Here is a 20,032-nt window from a genome sequence, read left to right as displayed (position 1 = left end):
CAGAAAAGGTGAGGAGGGCTCAGAAGTGCGAAAAAATCTAATGCTTTGCCCTTGAGCTGGCATAACATTTTTTAACTTATGTGCAGAAATGGCCTAGCTGTTCTACTGTAGACTAACATGGCTGAAACTACTTGGTACAGTGTTGATTCACATTGTTTACAGTTCATCTGATTGTCTCCTCCTTCTAGCAGGCTGAGAAGACCAATAAATGTTTCCTCGTTGGGAGTCAATGGACCATCTCTAATGATTAATGGGCATAATTTAGTTCCAAGATAGCCCACCAGCAACCCTATTGAGTGATTTACTGTCATCCACCTTCCATGAGTCACCCACTCCTCGGCCCTTTCTACTGTTCACAGAAACAGAGATCTGCATTTAAATCCCCGTTCTGCCATGGAAGCTCACTGGCCGCTTTGGTCTCAGACTAAGGTATCATACAGAGATCTTGTGAGCATAAAATGGATAAGAGAAAGATGTAAGCACCATGGGTACAAATGATAGAAATAAATAATAATTATAGGTGAAAATGGGGTAGCAGATAGAAGTTGGGTTAGTTGGTGGGTGGGAAGGGAAGCAGAAAGCAGGAAAAGGGGAGAAGCTATGGGGTTTCAAAGAAGAAACAGAAAATAGCGGAGGAGGGAGAAATGAGATGTTCCTTGAAAGTCCTTGGAGGTGCCCCACTTATTGTATATATATTATTGAAGGGATAGTTGTGGGTGTGTAGAGACACACCTACATACAGGGAGGTTCCTCCAATCCCACCCCACCTCAGGCAGCTGTCCACCTATTAAAGATATCTAGCATCTTCAGATGTTTTTTTAAAAGAAAACATAAATCAGCCACAAAGGCCATCCAATCAGCACTGTGTACAGTCTCCTCGGTTGCAAATAAGAACATATCCCCCACTTCCTAAGTCTACAGGAGAAGACTATGTATTTGTTCAAAACACAATGGCAGGATCAGTGTTAAGTCATACAATATGATTGTGTGTGAAAGCCCACCAAGCCACCCTTCTTGAAGGCTAACGCATTTTCATATGTAACCACTAGATGGCATGCAAAGCTAAATGTTTAATTCTAAACACAGAAAGTTATTGTTTTACAAATTACATATAATAAGGTCTATTGAGCAATCACTTGTAAATGTGTTCCAGTTATACATGCCGGGATTGCTAGAGAAGTATTTAATGTCATGTTTTCTCACATGCAAGACAAGACAGGTCTCAGTCAAGAGAACAAGCAGCTGCAAGACTTCGCCTTTCTGAGGCTGAAATAACTGTTGTAACTGTCAGAAGCCCAGAGGCTGCCAGGATGAGCACAAAAGCCACTAGTCCAAAGGCCATTGCAAAAGAATACTCCCAAGGGCAGGTCCACTTGGCCCCAATTGAAGCTGACTTCTTTCTAAGCCCTGTCTCCTTCTCTACTTTCCCCCCTACTCCCCTTGCATTTGTATGTTCTGCTTTTTAGTTTATACGCCTGGACTCAAGTAAGCTGCTATGGATGATAACAGACATCTGAAGATATAAACACAGGATTGGATCTTTGCAGGCAGTCACCCATGGGACTCCTCTGGGACCCACAAAAAGATACTTCCAGATGCCAAGGAACCTTCAGAGACAAGAGGGCTTCATGACAAAGGGGTGCAGGGTATAGTGGAGAAAAGGAAACAAAGCATCATCCCTCCCCTTCTTCCACCAATGAAGCCTCTTGTAGTCGTGGCAGCAGAAGAGAGGAAGAACAATTTTCCCCAATCCCTCTCTTCACTACGGTGAACAGGGGGGGGGAACCCTCCTCCCCACATCATAATAGAATTTGGGGACACTTGATGAAATAATGGACAATCACTTTAGGATGGACAAAAGGAAGTACTTGTTTACTCTAGGGGGGGGATTCATTCCCTATTCATGACTTTTATGTGAATTCAGCCCAAAACATTGAGGAGAGTCTGAAAGCTCAGCATCCCAAAATAAGGTTTGGATTGCCACATGTCATACACCCCCACCCTCAGGGACTCTCCTCTCTGGGGTGACATATGATATTTCCTGGTCTGAAGCCCAGTTCTTGTGCCAGCTGTTCCAAAGTGGGGTGCCCCCAGGATACTCACACAGGAAGACACTGAGGCCAGGCTGCACCCCAAAACAATCTTTGGACCATCCCAAACAAGACATCCCTACTCTCAGGAGATTGTCCCCTGCAAAAGGACATACAGTGGTGCCCGGTCCAAATACTGGCTCCACCATCACAAGTTTCTAGTTGGAGTGTCAGCAAAAGACACAGAAGAGTGTGAATCTTCATGATTCTGCTTCTTGAACCTTTAGAATTTAGTTCTTAGTCCCTTCCTCAAGCCAAAAATTCTGATACCCAAAATATATATAGCCATTTGCTAAACTATGATATTTGAACATAGCTTACTTGTTATCCTTCCGCAAATGGAAGTGGTCTTTCAGTAGCCTTCTTTCTGTATCAAAGGTTACTGTTCCAGGAATGCACTGATGATTTTGTCCTCAGAGGTTTCCAAGGCATTTTCTTAAACCATAGACAATGACAGAATGATGTAAAGAGCCAACAACCACATATAAGATCAGTTGGTCTTTATATTCTGCTTTTCACTACGTAATGGAGTCTCAAAGCGGTTAACAATCACCTTCCCTTCCTCTCCATACAACAGACATCCTGTGAGGTGGGTGAGACTGAGAGAGCTCTGAGAGAACTGTGACTGGCTCAAGCTTTCCCAGCTGGCTGCATGTGAAGGAGAGGGGAATCAAACCCAGTTCTCCAAATAATAAATAAAAATAAATTAATTAAACGTTACCACTCTAGTCTTAACCACTATTTATCCACTATTTATTTTAATTTATATAAATATATGTATTGCTCTTCTCGAGCCAGCCGTCTCAGGTTGACCACACCGTGATGGCTCTCTGTGAAGATCCATATTTACTGAGGTCCTGACATAGCTTCGAAAATGTAATCATAATACAAACAGCCGCCTGATCATAAGGCCCTTATGCCATGCATACTTTGGAATTTTTTAAACTGAGGCTGGATAGCCACCTGAGAGGCTGATTCTGTGAAGGCTTAAGGGGATGGCAGGTTACAGTGGATGAGCAATAGGGATGTGAAAGTCCTGCATAGTGCAAGGGGTTGGACTAGATTAGCGATCCCCAACCTGTGGGCTGCGGACCACATGTGGTCCATCGACTAATTGGAGGCGGGCTGCGAAGGATGCCTTCTCCCCCCCCCCCCCGGCCCTTTACTTCATTCCCCCCGGCCCTTTAAAACACACTTCAGGTGTTATTGTCTCCCATCACTCCCAGATTGGACAATCTTGTTGCAGAGAAACAAGCTCAGGGTTCCCATTGATTTGTCAGAGTTAAAATTTCCATGAAAATAAAATGTTCCTTATGTTCATTGTTGTGGCGTGTCTGTATCTTATTTTGAAGGGATGTTTAAACATTACCATAGCGATCAGAGAGCGTTAGGGCAGTGGTTGAGAGTAGAGGAGTAAACTACCCCTCCCCCCACCGGGCCTCAGTAAAATTGTCAAGCGTTGAGTGGTCCCTGGTGATAAAAAGGTTGGGGACCACTGGACTAGATGACCCATGAGGAGGAGGAGGAGGAGGAGGAGCAGGAGGAGGAGAAGAAGAAGAAGAAGAAGAAGAATTGGTTCTTATATGCCACTTTTCCCTACCCGAAGGAGGCTCAAAGCGGCTTACAGTCGCCTTCCCTTTCCTCTCCCCACAACAGACCCCCTGTGAGCTGAGTGAGCCAGAGAGAGCCTTGATATCACTGCTCAGTCAGAACAGTTTTATCAGTGCTGTGGCGAGCCCAAGGTCACCCAGCTGGCTGCATGTGAGAGAGCGCAGAATCAAACCCGGCATGCCAGATTAGAAGTCCGCACTCCTAACCACTACACCAAACTGAGGTTTCTTCCAGCTCTATGAGTCTATGATTCTATGTTCTTTGAGGCCCAAAGAATCCCATGCTGAAAATCCCATGCGTTTCACACATACAGATTCTCCCTGGTAGCGCTTTAGAGAAGACTCACAATTGAGAGGGGGTGGGAGGGGGGACAGTCTGAACTTTTAAGGGTCAGATAAAATGTTAGTTGAAATGGAAATTTCTGAGTCATTATGTACTGGTCAGAAGGTGGAGACAGTCTTGAAGAAAGGACTCGGGATGCAAGGAACAATGCACATTGTAATGAGCCTGATTAGAACAGGGGGGAAATGCAGGAGTGTAGACCACAGATCCTTAGGATTTGTAGTGAGCTAAGGATTTATTCAGCCCTGGGGGGTGGTCCCTTGTTTCCTGCCCCTGTGAATGGCTTTCAGTGCAGCCATTTCAGTTTCTAATCTCCCCCTGAAGCTTCTCTGACCAGTGTCATTTTCAGCCAGTGACTGAATGACCTTAGCTTCAGTGTCTGCTGATCCATTTGTCTCGGGGGAACCCACAACTGGAGCAATTAGCATAAGAACTGGGATTTAAATAAGGAAGTAGCATAGATTCCCTTTGAGGGCAGAGTCCCCTGAATGTAGCAATGTATATGATCTGTGGTGGTCCAGAGGACAGGCAGCTGTTATAGTTCCTAATTCAAATCCTCTTTGCAATATAAAATTCCAGGTGATATTCCAAACAGAACTTTGTGGTGCCAGACCGGTGTTTGGACGGGATACCATTGTATGTCTTCTTGCAGGGGACAGTCTCCATAGCATGGGGTTAATATAATTTGGGGTGTTCAAAGACAATTTTGGGGTGCAGTCTAGATCCAGTGTCTCCCTGTGTGATTGTCCTGGGGACACCCCACTATGGAGCGGCTGACTTACACAATGTGCTTTTGGCCAGGAGACAGCATCTGTCCTCTGGAATGGAAGAGCACCCTGAACACAAGGGTGTGTGATCTGTGGTGATCCAGACTTTATTTTGGAGTGCAGAGAGCATGCAGTCGTTCCAGTTACAGCACCAGTGTTTGAACCAGGCAATACTGCAGGTCTTCTTGCAGGGCACGGGCTCCAGACTAGTGTGGAGATATACAATTTAGATAGGTTCAAATATTGTCTTGGTGTTCAGTTTGGACCCTGTGGCTGCCTGTGCAATTCTTCTGGGGCACCCCACTTTGGAGCAACTAGCACAAGAACTGAGCTTTGGACCAGAAAACAGCATGTACTTTCTAGAATTGAAGTGAACCCTGAAGACATGTAGTTGTTCTAGTTCCTTATTCAAATTTCCTCTTAAATACTGGCTTCTGGGTAGCACCCCAAATGGAAGGCTGTAGTGGCAGTACCAGAGCTTGGACTGGGTCTTCCTGTAGGGAACAGTCTCCAGAAGGTGGGGTTTTATAATTTGAGGTGATCCAAAGATTATTTTGGAGTGCAGCCTAGTCCCAGTTCCTGCCTCTGTGATTGTCCTGGGGCTTTTGAGAAACTGTCACAAGAATCATAGAATCACAGAGTTGGAAGGGGCCACACAGGCCATCTAGTCCAACCCCCTGCTCAATGCAGGATCAGCCCCAAGCATCCTACAGCATCCAAGAAAAGTGTGTATCCAACCTTTGCTTGAAGACTGCCAGTGAGGGGGAGCTCACCACCTCCTTAGGCAGCCTATTCCACTGCTACTCTGACTGAACAGCACTTTGGACCAGGAACTAGCATTTTGGCCAGCCTGGTCCCAGTGTCTGCCTATGCAAATGTGGGGGTTTATGACTTGTGATGGTCTACACATTGTTTTGGGGTGTGGAGGGAATGCAGTTGTTCCAGTTCCTTATTCAAATCTTCTCAGAAGTACAGGTCTCTTGGTGGAAATCTGAATAAAAGCTTGTGGTGCCAGAACTAGTGTTTGAACTAGGCACTGCTGTATGTCTCCTTGTAGGAGACAGTGTCTGGATTGTGGGGATGTGTCATTTTGGGTGGTTCAAAGATTATTTTGGGGTACAGCCAAGGCCTAGATTCCACTTGTGCAATTTCCCTGGGGGAACCCCCCTCCAACAATCCTGGCTTAAGTGCTGGGCTCTGCACCAGGAAACAGCATATGTCCTCTTGAAAAGGAGAGGTCCCTGAATGTGTGGTGATCCAAACCTTATTTCGATGCTTACAGATGTTAACCAACAAATTCTCCTCAGTGCTTTTGGCTGAATTCACAAATAAGCCACAAATAGGGAAAGAATAAAGAACTGGAAACCAGTTCCAGATTCCTGAGGAAGGAGGAGGAGGGAGGACACAAATCCTCTGGGAGGGGGCACAAACTCCCATTGATCTTTGGGCCATTGGAATTGTGGGCTTTGCTATCAGAATGGGGGGAGGGATATTAGCATAGATAGCTTTGAAAGGGTGTTAAACAGATGCATGGGGGAGAGGTCAGTCAGTGGTGACCTCTGAATGCAAGTGAGACGTCAGCAGCCAAGACTCAGCAGCCGAAGGCTTTATCTGTTAGCCCTCCAAAGCAAGTGTTTGACCACTGTATGAAACAGGATGCTGGCCTGATCCAGCAAGATTCCTCTTACATTTTTCTTTTGATTTCTTCTTATGACTCAGTGTGCAACAGCCAGGGAGAAGGCAAGTGCCATGCTAGAGTATAAAATGGCCAGTACTGTAATACGTAATATCAACAGATATATGGTGTTGCCTCATCTAGAATACTGTACACAACAAGGGTTCCCAACATAGAGCCCATGGTGCACTCTGAAACCTTTCCTGGCAAAGTGTATTTAAAAAGTAAGCAGGGTCAGGAGATGCTATCGGCCATTGGAGATTGGATTTTTTTTAATGTTGCTTTGGTCGTAGTTGACAGCACAGCACTTCATGATGGTATGACTGAAGGAAAGTTGTGGCATACAGTTCCTAGTTGTTACTGTCTCCTGTGGCTGACATTCTGGGGCAGCCATTTTGTTGATGTGCCAGCCATGCTGTGTCAGAATTCTACAGGCTAAAAAAGATTGTGGAACCCTGATCTACAATGTACTGTGTACAGTCCTGGATGCTGAGAAGCAATAAATTCAGGCGAGATGAAGTGCTTTTCCACATGCTTGACTTACTCCTGATTTTCTTGGCAGTCAATCAACAAGCCGTGGAATCAGTTTGGGTATGGTTCTTCCACTCGTCTGCCCTCCCTATTCATTTGCATAGTTGTAGCATCAGTTTGTTTTCCTCTGTATGTACCTTAAATAATGAAGATTTACAAGGTAGGTAGCTGTTGCCATTGGTGAAATCACAGCAGCCCCCCCCCTTTACACACATGTTTATATTGATCGCAACATCAAGAAAACTAAAATCAAAGCATCCAGCCCTCTCAATTCCTGGCAAATAGATGGGGAAGAAATAGAGGTAGTGACAGATTTTATTTTCCTGGGCTCCAAGATCACTGCAGATGGGGGCTGCAGCAAAGAAATTAAAGGACGCTTGCTCCTGGGGAGGAAAGCTATGGCAAATCTAGACAGCATCCTAAAAAGCAGAGATATCACCCTGCCAACAAAAGTGCGTCTAGTCAAGGCTAATGTCTTCCCAGTTGCAATGTATGGTTGTGAAATTGGACCATAAGGAAGGCCAAGCGTCACCAGGTGTGAAGTCAGATAGGAAAGTATCAAGGAACATTGTCTACCTATTTATGCACTAACAAAACCTTGCTTGTTGGGAAGCAGAGAAGCAGTTACGATATTTTAACATGTTCTGATACAATTCTGATACATGTTCTGACTTCAATACAATGAACACACCTTGAGCTTTCATTGTGAAAGCAGAAAACCAATATATTTTCCCCCGTGCAAAGATTCTTGAAGGCTCCATAGAAAATGTTACCCGTTTTTAAAAGTTGTTGAATAATATTGTACTGTAGACTTATTAATGAAAATGCTTTCTCTTTCAGAGAGATTGGCACGATTATTAGGTCCCTAGGTTGTTGTCCGAGTGAGGGAGATCTACATGACATGCTTGCAGAGGTAATTTGCATCTTTTAGTTCTTCAATCAACCTTTAAACTATGCTAGGTTGATTCCCCCCACTCCAAACATTAGCAGAAGTTAAAAATATAGCGCATAGGATTTTCACTAATTGATTGCATTTATTCTAGTGTGTAATTTACCTTGAATCTCAGTAAGAAAAATGAGGCTTAGATTAGCGATCCCCAACCTGTGGGCTGCTGACCACATGTGGTCCGTCAACTAATTGGAGGTGGGCCGCGAAGGACGCCTTCTCCCCCCCCCCCGGCCCTTTACTTCATCCCCCCCGGCCCTTTACAACACACTTCGGGTGTCATTGTCTCCCACCACTCCCAGATGGGACTTTCTCATTACAGAGAAACAAGCTCAGGGTTCCCATTGATTTGTCATTGTCATGAGTTAAAATTTCCATGAAAATAAAATGTTCCTTATGTTCATTGTTGTGGCGTGTCTGTATCTTATTTTGAAGGGATGTTTAAACATTACCATAGCGATCAGAGAGCGTTAGGGCAGTGGTTGAGAGTAGAGGAGTAAACTACCCCCCCCCCGGGCCTCAGTAAAATTGTCAAGCGTTGAGTGGTCCCCGGTGATAAAAAGGTTGGGGACCACTGCCTTAGATGACATAAAACAAAGAAATATTACAAAGTAGTTTTTTATTTTTTCCCATAGGCCCAGAAAAATCACTGGAACTCAGTATCTGTTCTTTGAGAACCTAACATAAATATATTAATAATAATGCTAGACAAAGTAAGAATATTATTCTTACTAGGATTCACATTAACATGTAATCTTGAATGACCAGTAAACTGCTTCTGAACAGATATAAACATTTGAAACATTTACATGATTTGAAGTGGAAATTAAAGTTCCATGTGGTGTGTGCATGGCACATTCTAGTCATAGGTGGAAAAGAGGACAAAATATTGCCTTACCTGCAATAAGCATACTAAGGGGAGTACAACAGATAATTAAAGCTAAAATACAGTGGATGTGGAAGGCCACGCAGTCATGTAGACAGGGATGTTTTGCCTTGGATAACATTGTTCACCTCTCAGCATGGCAGAGACTGTTTATGCACTGGAGGTTTCATGCCGGGCTGCAGGCTGGAGTTTTAGTCATGGCAGGTTGCCCCACCTCTTCGTCCACCCACATGGGGGAGCATTTGGCCTGGTACGCCTTATCCGCCCCCGATTTGTGCTCCTGCACGGGAGCTGGGGCAAAGAAGTTCCCAGTGCGTAAATGGTCAGTGTGTCCCTTTGGCCTAGATTTTCCCCTTTGCTAACAGCAATATTCTCTGCAAGGCAAAGTAGTGAGAAATCCCAGTTGCAATGTATGGCTGCGAAAGTTGGACCATAAGGAAGGCCGAGCGTCAAAGAATTGAGGCTTTTGAACTCTGGTGCTGGAAAAGACTCTTGCGAGTCCCTTGGACTGCAAGGCGTACAAACCGGTCAGTCCTAGAGGAGATCAGCCCGGACTGCTCCTTAGAAGGCCAGATCCTGAAGATGAAACTCAAATACTTTGGCCACCTCATGAGAAGGAAGGACTCCTGGAGAAGAGCCTAATGCTGGGAGCGACTGAGGGCAAAAGAAGAAGGGGACGACAGAGAATGAGGTGGCCTAGATGGAGTCACTGAAGCAGTAGGTGCAAACTTAAATGGACTCTGGGGAATGGTAGAGGACAGGAAGGCCTGGAGGATCATTGTCCATGGGGTCGCGATGGGTCAGACACGACTTCGCACCTAACAACAACAACATATTGATCTACTGATATCAAGTCTGTCTTCCCCCCTATAGGCACTACAATATCAATATAGATATAGTGTTGTAAGCAGATTCTCTGAATTCCCAGCTTTCATTTTGGAAAAAAGAAGCAAGTCTCTATACACATTCCCTACAGAGATATGCCTTTTTCCTTGTATCATTGAAGCTTTTAAAGACCCTCTCCTCCTCCCATTTCTGGGAAATGTACATCTTTTGGTATCTGTGCCCCATTTGTTGGTCCTCTGAGTTACCACTTGGTGAAACAGGATACCTTTCATTTTTCCTTTAGTGGTGGAAAGTGCCATCAGCTGACCCCTTAAGGTTTTCGCGGCAAGAGACAGAGGGCTTTGCCATTGCCTGCCTCTGTGTAGTAATTCTGAACTTTCTTGGTCTCCCATCCACGTACTAACAAGGACTGGCTGCTCAGCTTCTGAGACAACATCAGGCTAGTATGGACTATCCCACTCATGATTTTTGCTTTAATACTTTCAGATTGGCATTTGGAAATTCTCCTAGTCATTTACAAGAAAAACAGTGTTGCTCTTATCAATAACCATAGTTCATCAAATTGTCTTCTGTACAGACACAGATTGGGAGTGCACAAATGCAGGCTAGTTATTCAGGATGATTTTTCTAACTAGTTCTCTTTAAAAGTAATTCTCTCTACAAGTATGAGTGAAGTCTCCTTCTCCCTGGAGCATGGTAAAACACCACTTTACTGGCTAAACGTGTTCCATGAGGAGGAGCCCCGTCACCCCATTTGTTTTTTGTGGCCATGAGGGAACATTCTTGTTTTGCTGTGAGCCTTTACCATCGGCTCACATGGGGGGTTCAAGGTGAGGTCCTTTAATTACTTCAATCTTTCCTCCAAAGTTGGGGACAGAGAGTGGTGCCAGGAGAGAGAACCTCCCAGAGGTAGGCCTTATTATGTGAGGTCCCACAGGGAGCTATTCTGTCTTGAATGTTATTTAACATCTAAACTTGCCCCCTCGCCCAACTGATCCGGAGTTTCAGGCTGGAGTATCATCAATATGCTGATGGCACCCAGCTATATCTGCTGATGAACAGCGATCTGTCTACACCTCCAGATTGTTTGGAGGGCCAGATATTTGGAGACTGTAGTGGAGTTGGCAGAAGCTAAATCCTGCTAAGATGGATGTCCTCTGGTTGGGTTGACATGTACCAGATTGGCGGCTACAACTCCTGACTCTTGACAGGGTCCAACTGGGTCCAACTGGCCACAACCTTGGCCACGGTCAAGAGACTGTGTGTGACTGTGGATGCCTCCCTGTCTACGGAGGCCCAGATCACAAACACTACTTGCCTGGATTTTTACCATCTCAGCAACGGTAACTAGTACCCTATCTACTAGCAGCTGACCTAGCCATTGTGATCCATACAATCGTCACCTCCAGGCTAGACTACCACAACTTGCTCTACACAGGGCTACCCTTGAGGCTTCTCCAGAAGTCCCAACAGGTCCAGAATGCACTGACAAGGGACCTTATCTTGACCCACTGAAGAGCTCACATCCTACCTGTGCTTTTCCAGCTGTTCCCAGTGGTAGGGCAGGCTATGAATCCTATAAATAAACAGACATCAGTGTAATGGAGATCAGAATGTCAAAGACATCACTTTACAACAAATATGAGGCCTAATTTGCCTAGGAGAAGACAATCATGTAGCAGAGTTTAAATGCTGTCAACAGTCCCGCCCTAAGGCTAGGAGTGCCCTACCTCCCCTCTGAAAGCTACTCTCTGAAGAGGGCCTTATCCAGCACAGAATGCCCAGCAGTTAAGACAACTGCCCCAGCAGAGCTCCTTCAGATGTTGGTGGTAAAAGAGACCGCTCCAGCAGAGCCATGTCACCCACAGCCTTGGTTGGCTCAGTTCCCATGGATCCGAGGTCAGAATTGGCTCAACGCCAATCCCACTCTCTGGAACCACTACCAGCATGATGCTCATTGGAACCACTGCCTAAGAAAGTAAAATCAAATTGAACCGGAAGTAAAGGTAAAGGTATCCCCTGTGCAAGCACCGAGTCATGTCTGACCCTTGGGGTGACGCCCTCTAGCGTTTTCATGGCAGACTCAATACGGGGTGGTTTGCCAGTGCCTTCCCCAGTCATTACCGTTTTACCCCCCAGCAGCAAGCTGGGTACTCATTTTACCGACCTCGGAAGGATGGAAGGCTGAGTCAACCTTGAGCCGGCTGCTGGGATCGAACTCCCAACCTCATGGGCAGAGCTTTCAGGCGGCTGCCTTACCACTCTGCGCCACAAGAGGCTCCTTTAATTGAACCGGAAAGAGAATCACAAATTGGCACTGAGGTCAATTCCTAATGAAAGGCCTGAGAGAAGATACTTGAGAAAAGTTAGCCATGTAGAAGTTGTGGGATTATTTCCAATTATTAAATTCATAGTTAATAAGAATACTAATGTCACTGTTTTGCATAGTTGCTAAACTGAATTGTAACCAGTATGCATTCTGGCCCATACTGACCAAAGTTACCAATGTTCACCCAGAAGGTTCACCCAGAATAGCCATTGTGAACAAGCAGAGACAGCATATATGGAATTTAGTAGCAGTAATACAAAGAAGCCCATTAGGTTCTAGGGAGACTAATCCCTGTTCCTTCATATTGTAATTGTTACCAATTGAGGGCAGAAGATGTGCCCATCCAAGGGACAATTCTCATGCGAATGATTTTGGAAGTCATGTCCATCACTGACACCAGAGTGAGAGTTCTATTGACATCAGAGCAGAATCCAAACAATGGATCTGGTATCTGACCAACCCAATATAATCCTAACTATTTAGCATCTGTGTACCAATCAATGATGGATATGGTAAAATATGGGAATGTGAAGTCTTAAAACTTTTTCTCTGGCCCCGGGAGGGCAGAAATCACTGTTTCAGCTATTTTTGCTGTGCTGTTTGATCTCCCTATTTTGCGCAAGATAAATTTTTGCCTGACATATTTTGGATTATTGGAACCTTTGCTATTTTGGGTTTTGTGCATTTGCATGAAGATTATAGGCCGAAAACTATGGTGCACTTGGTTCTAAAGCTACCTGCTAAACCTGGGATATTAATCCTTACCTCGCAACCCATTGCTACAATCCAGGTTGTGGTTGCCTTAGCTGCTGAGCAATCTAAACTAGATAGTGCCTTCTCCCACAAGCATATGGATTCTATCTACTGAGACCTAATGGTGCCAGGCTAGCCAGGGCTAACAGGTCACACGTTTTGCTTTAATACTTTCCAACTGACATTTGGAAATTCTCCTAGTCATTTACAAGTCATTTGTTTGACTTTGTCTCTGAATTGGGCTCAGGAACAAGGTCAAGATTAAGTGTGTTAATCTGGATGTGTGTTACTAAATTTCTGTTACCAACTTTTGCAAATAATTGAAAATACTGTGCTATGCTTCTGTTCAAGGGACACATTCATTTACGAGTAATATCTGAATTCTGCTGCATTTATACAGTTAATTTTTAACTTACTAGACAGCTGACAGGAAATAGATTCATTTGAAATATGGTTTTAAGATATTTGGGTTCTAGATCAAATCAAGCCTGACCACTCCCGAGAAGCTAAAGTGACCAAACTGAAGCTACTGTACTTGAGTCATATTACGAAAAGCCAATAAGGCTTGGAAAAGTCAGCAGTAAAAAAAGGAAGCCCTAACAACAACAAAAAGGATTGATTCAATAAAGGAAAATACGTCCTTCTGTTTGCAGGACCTGAGAATGGCTGCAGTTTGCAGGGTCGCCTAAAATTGGAATCGACTTAACAGCACTTAACAGAGTCTAGCAAAAATGGGAAAAGCACGCCTTTTGTGGCTCTTAAATTTTATTCAAGAAGATAATTATAGGGGGCTCTCGCACGACGATTTGTGATCATGGGGGTGGGGGGGCGCCTTGGCTTGCTGAGACTGCAGCCTCAAGTAACAGTAACACGCTTCAGTCACCCGCCACCGCACATCGCAGGCGCTTCCCACAACACCCTTCCTCCGCGCGACGGACACTCTTGACATGACAGGCCTGGAGGGAGCAGGAAAGCGGCGGCGCGCGAGGAGCCGAGGGGTGGGGCTGGCTCAGCAGCTGAGGAATCTGTGCGCGCGACTGGGGCGCGCCACCGCTCCGTGACCCATCTCAGTGAACAAAGGATTCCTTCTCGAAATCTCCTCTCCAGACCTAAAATGGCGCCCGCTCTCAGGATACCATAGAGATAAGGGAGGAGCCACAGCGATGGAAGAAAGATATATGGGGAAGGCGACTGGATAGAGCGGCTGTCTGCAGCGCGGGGCCTGTCTGCGCCTCAGGGTTCAGCTCTGTGGTTTTTGCTTGCGCGTCGGTGCTTGGAGCTCGGCTGTTATGGCGGGCGAGGGGGAACCCGACGCCTCGAAGAAGGTAATGGGCTAGAGGCGATGGCTGCATCTTCGTCTAATGAGACGCCTTTTTGGTTGCCGTCTAGAAAGCATAAGATCGCCTGGCGTGCCTTGAGGGTCAGAGGAAGGTGGGGCTAGGCTATGCCAGAGAGTCGAATACTTATTTGGTCCCTGCTGCCTGTCCCTCTCCGCCATAGTGGCTGTTATGCAGAAGAATACTGCCCCTGAACGTGGAGGTTGCGTTCAGCTCTCATGGCTGTTATCGCAGACCATTTCTCCTCTTTACATTGGTCGTCGCCACACATAAGCTGAGCTTGACACAAACCTGCCCTGATTCCACATACACATCCCACTCTTACACTTGGGGATAATTATCAGGGAGTCGCCATTGTCTTTGCAGTCACGATTATACAAATTGGAACACGGTACCATCTATGTAAAAACAAAAACAAAAACGGGAGCTTAGGGCTGAAAAATGTGTAACTGCAAAAAAATGTAAAGGGGGGGGGGGGCTAAAGCTGGAGAGGGCAGCCTGATAATGTGGCAGATTTCATTGTGGCCTAATTTGTAGCTCAAGGCCACGTAGATTTTTCTCCCAATTTGCAGGGAGGAAGCCTGAAATCTTAAAGTGGGAGCAAAAAGCACAAACGCCTCTCTCAGGAGCCTCCTTCTTCTTGACTAGTAGTGAGCCAGCCTCAGTGTGTAGACCAGCCAGGTGAACTTCCAGTCCCACAAATGCTGAGTGGCAGCACAGGAGGTGGCAAGGGAAGCAAGCAGGAAGGGATGCCTATACCACTCCCATCTGTTCTCCACAGCCACAGTCTTGGTGAAATGAGGGCAGGAGAGAGCAGCAAGCTGTCTGGCAAGTGTTTAGGGGTGGACGATGGGATTCCCTCTCCACACACTCACACAATTCTTCTCATAGGTCCTTACTTGTTATCTTTTTATTTTTAAATGTATGGCTGGATAAGTATTGTAGTAGATATAGAACAACTGCACAGAAGCAGTAGTGCTGCATCCATAGTGGCTTCTGTCCCAAAGCAGTGTAACCACAGCTTGGAAAACCAAGAATGGCTTACTTTCTCATCTTTTTCCCAATGTAGAGGTGCAGCATTTTTTGGGTCCCCACACTCACAGCCTCTTGGAGTCCCACAGGTGGAACTGATCTGTTGTACTATTTGTGCATTAATAAGCCTTCAGTGGTGCATAGCTAAAAGGGCACATTGAATGGTAGAACAGCAAGCTGTGCTGATGAAAAAAAGAATTGGAACTGATTTCCCTGCAAGTCATGGAGAGGGGAGAGTTTTAGCAGGACAGCTTTTCCCAAAGGAGCAAAATAATAGAAAAACTGTATCTGCTACAAAGCCATTAAAGAAAGATACAAGAATCCTTTCTGTATTGAAACTGGCACGTTTGTTGAGTAGGTAGATATTTTGTTGCTTTGGTCAGTCTTCTAGGTAACAACTGCATTATTCTGTGAGGATGTTCTGATCTGATGTATTTTACTTTTTTAGTCTTTTATGCTGCTGGGAATACTTGATGTTGGAACTGTCCCCTGTGCTCGGGAATCACTGCTGTATGGATCACTGGGTAGTTTAACTCTGGGCGTAGGACACTTCTTAGCAACAAGTAAGTGAAAGTGAAAGCTTGTACAAAGGTGTGGGGGCATACATTTTTTTCCACTCCACCCCCCTTCATTTGCTCACATACGTGTTCATGAATACTAATGCTTTCACATTTGCCACCCTCATACTACTGCAATAAACAATAGAATAGTTGTCCATTCACTTTTCCCATTTCCTTCTCTTCTCAGCCCCTTCCTTGCAAAGGCATATAGCTCTTTCTGATCCCTGGACCTTTTATATTAAGAGGCTGATCAGAAGCTTTAACTGTGGAATGGAACAGTCTCTGTTGCCACTGCTGCTTGCAGGACTTCCAAAAGTGCAGCTCCTGTGATTTCGTTGACTCTTGGAAACAGCATTGAGTGTAGTGTGGGGCAAAAGAGGCCTAGCATCCAACCCTGGAAAATTAACCTTTTGAGCAATTAAGATGTTAATATATATATAAACATTCCATAATAGTTTAGCAGTTGAGTCAGTAGTTCATGTCAATCAGCTAAATCCAGAAGTCTCATAACAATGAAGGTAAATTATAGAGTCTACATTTTACCTTAGAATGTTTGCTTTTTATATCGGGGGGGGGGGAATCAATTAGCAAACTATTTTTTTGCTAAGCTTTTTCTGTGCTATAATTTGATCTCATGTTTCTTATAGCCATGCTATAAATATCTTCAAGATTACCTAAAGTGGCTTTCACATTGCAAATTAATTCATTAAAAACTTTCAAAGAATGTACTTCGGTTATATGCTTTGTTTTCCTGTTATAATCTATCTGCTGGGTTTAAAATTTATATTTAAGCTATGTGAATAATTTTTCCCCTCAGGTAGAGTGAGACGATCATGTCATGTTGGAGTAGGAGGCTTTATCCTGACGACATTAGGATACTGGTGTGTATGGTTTCTCTGGAATTGATAGACCAATGCTGCAAGTTACAGTATTCGGGCACAATACATCCCCATGACAGCCACATGTAGAAGAACTCTATGACACTCAGCAGTATTATTCTCCTACAGCATTTCAGGGCAGGATTAGGAAATGTTCAACTCCTATAGCTCTATCCTGCTGTCCAACAGTGTCCTTTAAATTCTCATGGTGGTGCAGTATAGTCATTGGTGTGTGGATTTAAACTAAATGTCCTTACTACTACTAGCAAAATTCTTTTTGCCTATTTCCCCCCACCCTCTATTTCTAAAAGGCAACTTTAGCATTTTATTATACAAGCATCTTTATTCTCATTTTTAAAATAATGGGGAGACCATGAGAGAGTGGAGGAAGAACCATCTTCACATATTGGCAACATACATTTGTGCTAGCCAGAAACTGCAGGAAAGGAGGCTTGACTTTTCACTGGTAGCAGGAGTAGCCCAAATTGAAAACAAGAATACATATGTGCCTTTAGTCCTCAGACTACTCTATTGGTTCATGAAAAATGTTATCGAGCTTGAGGTCATATTGCTTTTAGACTAGTAGCTTCCTCAGCTAAGTACTGTCCCACTAAGCATTTGCAAAGGAATCATGCACCTTTTTTCCATTTTAGGTTCTACTGCCGATATAGTTATGCAAAACTAAGGATCCAGCAGCGAATGATTCAAGGAGCAATAAGAAACAAGATATTGTTTGAAGGCACACAGTTTGATCCAGTGGCAAAAAAAACAAGCACTGACAGAAGTCATTGACAAAATCATAGTGCAACAATTTGTTGGGTAACATCTGTAAACAAGGAATGAAAACTAATCTGAGAAGTCACAGAACTTGGTTGCTGCTAGGATTGGGTCGGATTGAAAAGCCTGTGAAAGGACATTAAATATACTTACGTTGCTACGGGGAGAAATGGGAATGAGATCCAGTTAACAGTACATACCAAAGAGAATGCTGAAAATGTCCTCAGAACAGTTTGGTGTTAGTTTGGAAAGCTTATTCAGCAACTTATATACAGATATAGATTAGACTTTGAAAATGTAAAACTTGTGGGCAAGATCTAATGAACTCTGAATACTCCCTAAAATCAGTAATTGGAACACTTGTATATATCATTTATTAAATGCCTATCTAAATGTGTTAGGAAATGAAAGGCATTTCACTAAAATAGTCAACTGTTGTTTCCCAGTTCAAGAGATCAATCTCTTCAGATTGATCATGTATTTTCCCATTGATAATACTGTGTTATTAAGACACTTGGTGTTGTAAGGTGAATTTGTTGCTGCACTATTACTATTTTCAGGAAATGAATACCCTGACCCTTCTATGGCCACAATTCAAATATGGTATTTTAATCACATGAATAGGAAATGTGCACTCTTCATATTTAGCCTTAGCCTCAGTTTCAAAGTGGCTCAATTTTTTTTAAGTGTTACTGTTACTGCAGAAAGAGTTGTAATACTGGAAATGGTTGTAAGCAATCCCCTCCCCCCAAAAAATCCATGAAACATTCTAGTTATTGACTGGTATCTGATAATAGTAATTTATGATGTGCATTGTATGTTTTGTACATTAAGGGCCTTTTAATAAAATACTATGTGGAAAGCAGCATGCAGAAAAATTTCCATGCAATTAAGTACAAACTAATAAAAGTATTTGAATCAGTAGCTAGGCTTTATTTCCTTTTCAAAACCATATTTTTGCTACTGTACTCAAATAGTCTAAACCAATACATATCTGCTGCCTATCCAAATTCTTGTTCAAGTTATAGGTAAGAGGGACACATTGGCAGGATGACACTACCATACCATTGCTGCCTTCCACCAGACCAGAAACCCCATATTAACAAACTGTTAACTTGTAGATAGCAAAATATATATTAAAAATTTCCAATTTCAGTTGTTGCATTGATATTAGCATACCAGGCTGTAGTCCACAAAAGCTTATCTGTCCACATTTAAATTACCACAAGACTCTTTTTTGTTTTATCATATATTAAGAGCGTAACAACACAAATGTGTGCAGTAATGTATTTGACATGGGATTTGATCTAACAGTTTGTATGCATACACATTGTTAATTACAGTTGCTGCCATTTGGCTCTGAAACCAACTTGAGCATTAGGTGGGTAGAACAGGGTATTCGAAAATAGGTTTTGTAAGTTAGATGCTGGAAGGCTTGCTTTATTCCTTGATGATACAAACTTACTGCAGTTTCAGTCCTGGATAAGATTCCTCCACTGAGAGTACGTTGATGTACATGAAAGCCAAGCAGCTGAGAATTCAGTAGTGGCTCTAGCATGCCTCTCAAAACGTGAGACACATGAGCTCCAACGATAATATATGGGCTTGATAAAATGGGAATAGCAGGCCATCTTTTGCCTCCAATGTGGCATTCCCCCAAACTTTGTATTCATGCACGTTAGACACAGCAACTTTTGCTCCCCAAAAAACATGAAATTTGAAAAAACATTTTGAAATTTAGTCTGGCAGGCATTAGGACATTAGACTTTAGATGAGAATGTCTTGTTCACCCAAAATTTAATTATGACTAACAATGGGAAGACTACCTGTGTTGTTTGCTTTAATCTTTACCTGACAAGAGCAAATATACTATGTTCCTGTTTTTCAATTTAGCAATCCAAGGTATGCTATTCACAACTGAAGGTTTCAATTTATCCATGGGGAGGGTTACTGAAGATCATTTGCAAATTGTCTTCAACTTTGTAATTTACTCTCAATTAGATTTTCCAGCCACTGAAATCATTTTAAGGGCAATGCAAAGCTCTATGCACTAAATACTTGCAATGTCATGACATAAGATCTTACCCAGCCAAGCTGCACAGCTGCCACAAAACAGTGGCGCGGGGGGGGGGGGGGGGGCGGAATCATAAGCAAGTTGCTCCATAATACCTACAGAACCCCATAGTAGTGTTTTCCTACCTCCCACATTCCTCATCACCATTGAACTTCCTGAGCTGATTGGTACCCCAAATCCCTACCCATAGATGAGGAATAACTACAGGAAGGGGGAATAAATTACTTTTGCTACAGGTCTCAAAATTTCCAGCAAACCTTTCAGGGATCAGGATACCACCTTCCTTATGTTGTAAAGCAGGTGATAAAAGTCTTGATGCATTGTGAGAACAAGGTTTCCTTGTAAGTACTATCTCACATAGGTATCTTCGTCCACCATGCATGTGGAACCAAGGGCAAATCTACATATCAAATACAGGTAGTCCTGCAAGGAGCAGCTACTTTTCTGTAATAGCATTTATCTACTCTTTTCCTTGTACTTTTGGGGAATTTGAGGAATTGTACTATATACTAGCGGGTTTCCTTTTTCCTTAAGAATTGAATGTAAACCAGCTGATGCTTGTGAGAACTCAGACTAATGTTAAAGACATGCATACAGA

The 20,032-nt window shown here is 43.7% G+C and overlaps 1 protein-coding gene across 1 annotated transcript; it reads left to right on the top strand.

Annotated features, from left to right (window-relative positions):
* Positions 1 to 13,859: 13,859 nt before the first annotated feature.
* On the top strand, positions 13,860 to 18,284 carry COX20 (cytochrome c oxidase assembly factor COX20). The gene is made up of 4 exons (XM_077344420.1): positions 13,860 to 14,101; positions 15,594 to 15,708; positions 16,523 to 16,586; positions 17,237 to 18,284. The coding sequence occupies exons 1-4, from the start codon at positions 14,066 to 14,068 to the stop codon at positions 17,373 to 17,375; spliced, it is 354 nt and encodes a 117-aa protein (XP_077200535.1). The 5' UTR covers positions 13,860 to 14,065; the 3' UTR covers positions 17,376 to 18,284.
* The last annotated feature ends 1,748 nt before the right edge of the window (positions 18,285 to 20,032 follow it).

This window comes from Paroedura picta, chromosome 1, assembly GCF_049243985.1.
Source record: "Paroedura picta isolate Pp20150507F chromosome 1, Ppicta_v3.0, whole genome shotgun sequence".
Classification (NCBI taxonomy): domain Eukaryota; kingdom Metazoa; phylum Chordata; class Lepidosauria; order Squamata; family Gekkonidae; genus Paroedura; species Paroedura picta.
Note: the sequence above shows the minus strand (reverse complement) of the source record. Positions and strands in the feature narration are given on the sequence as shown.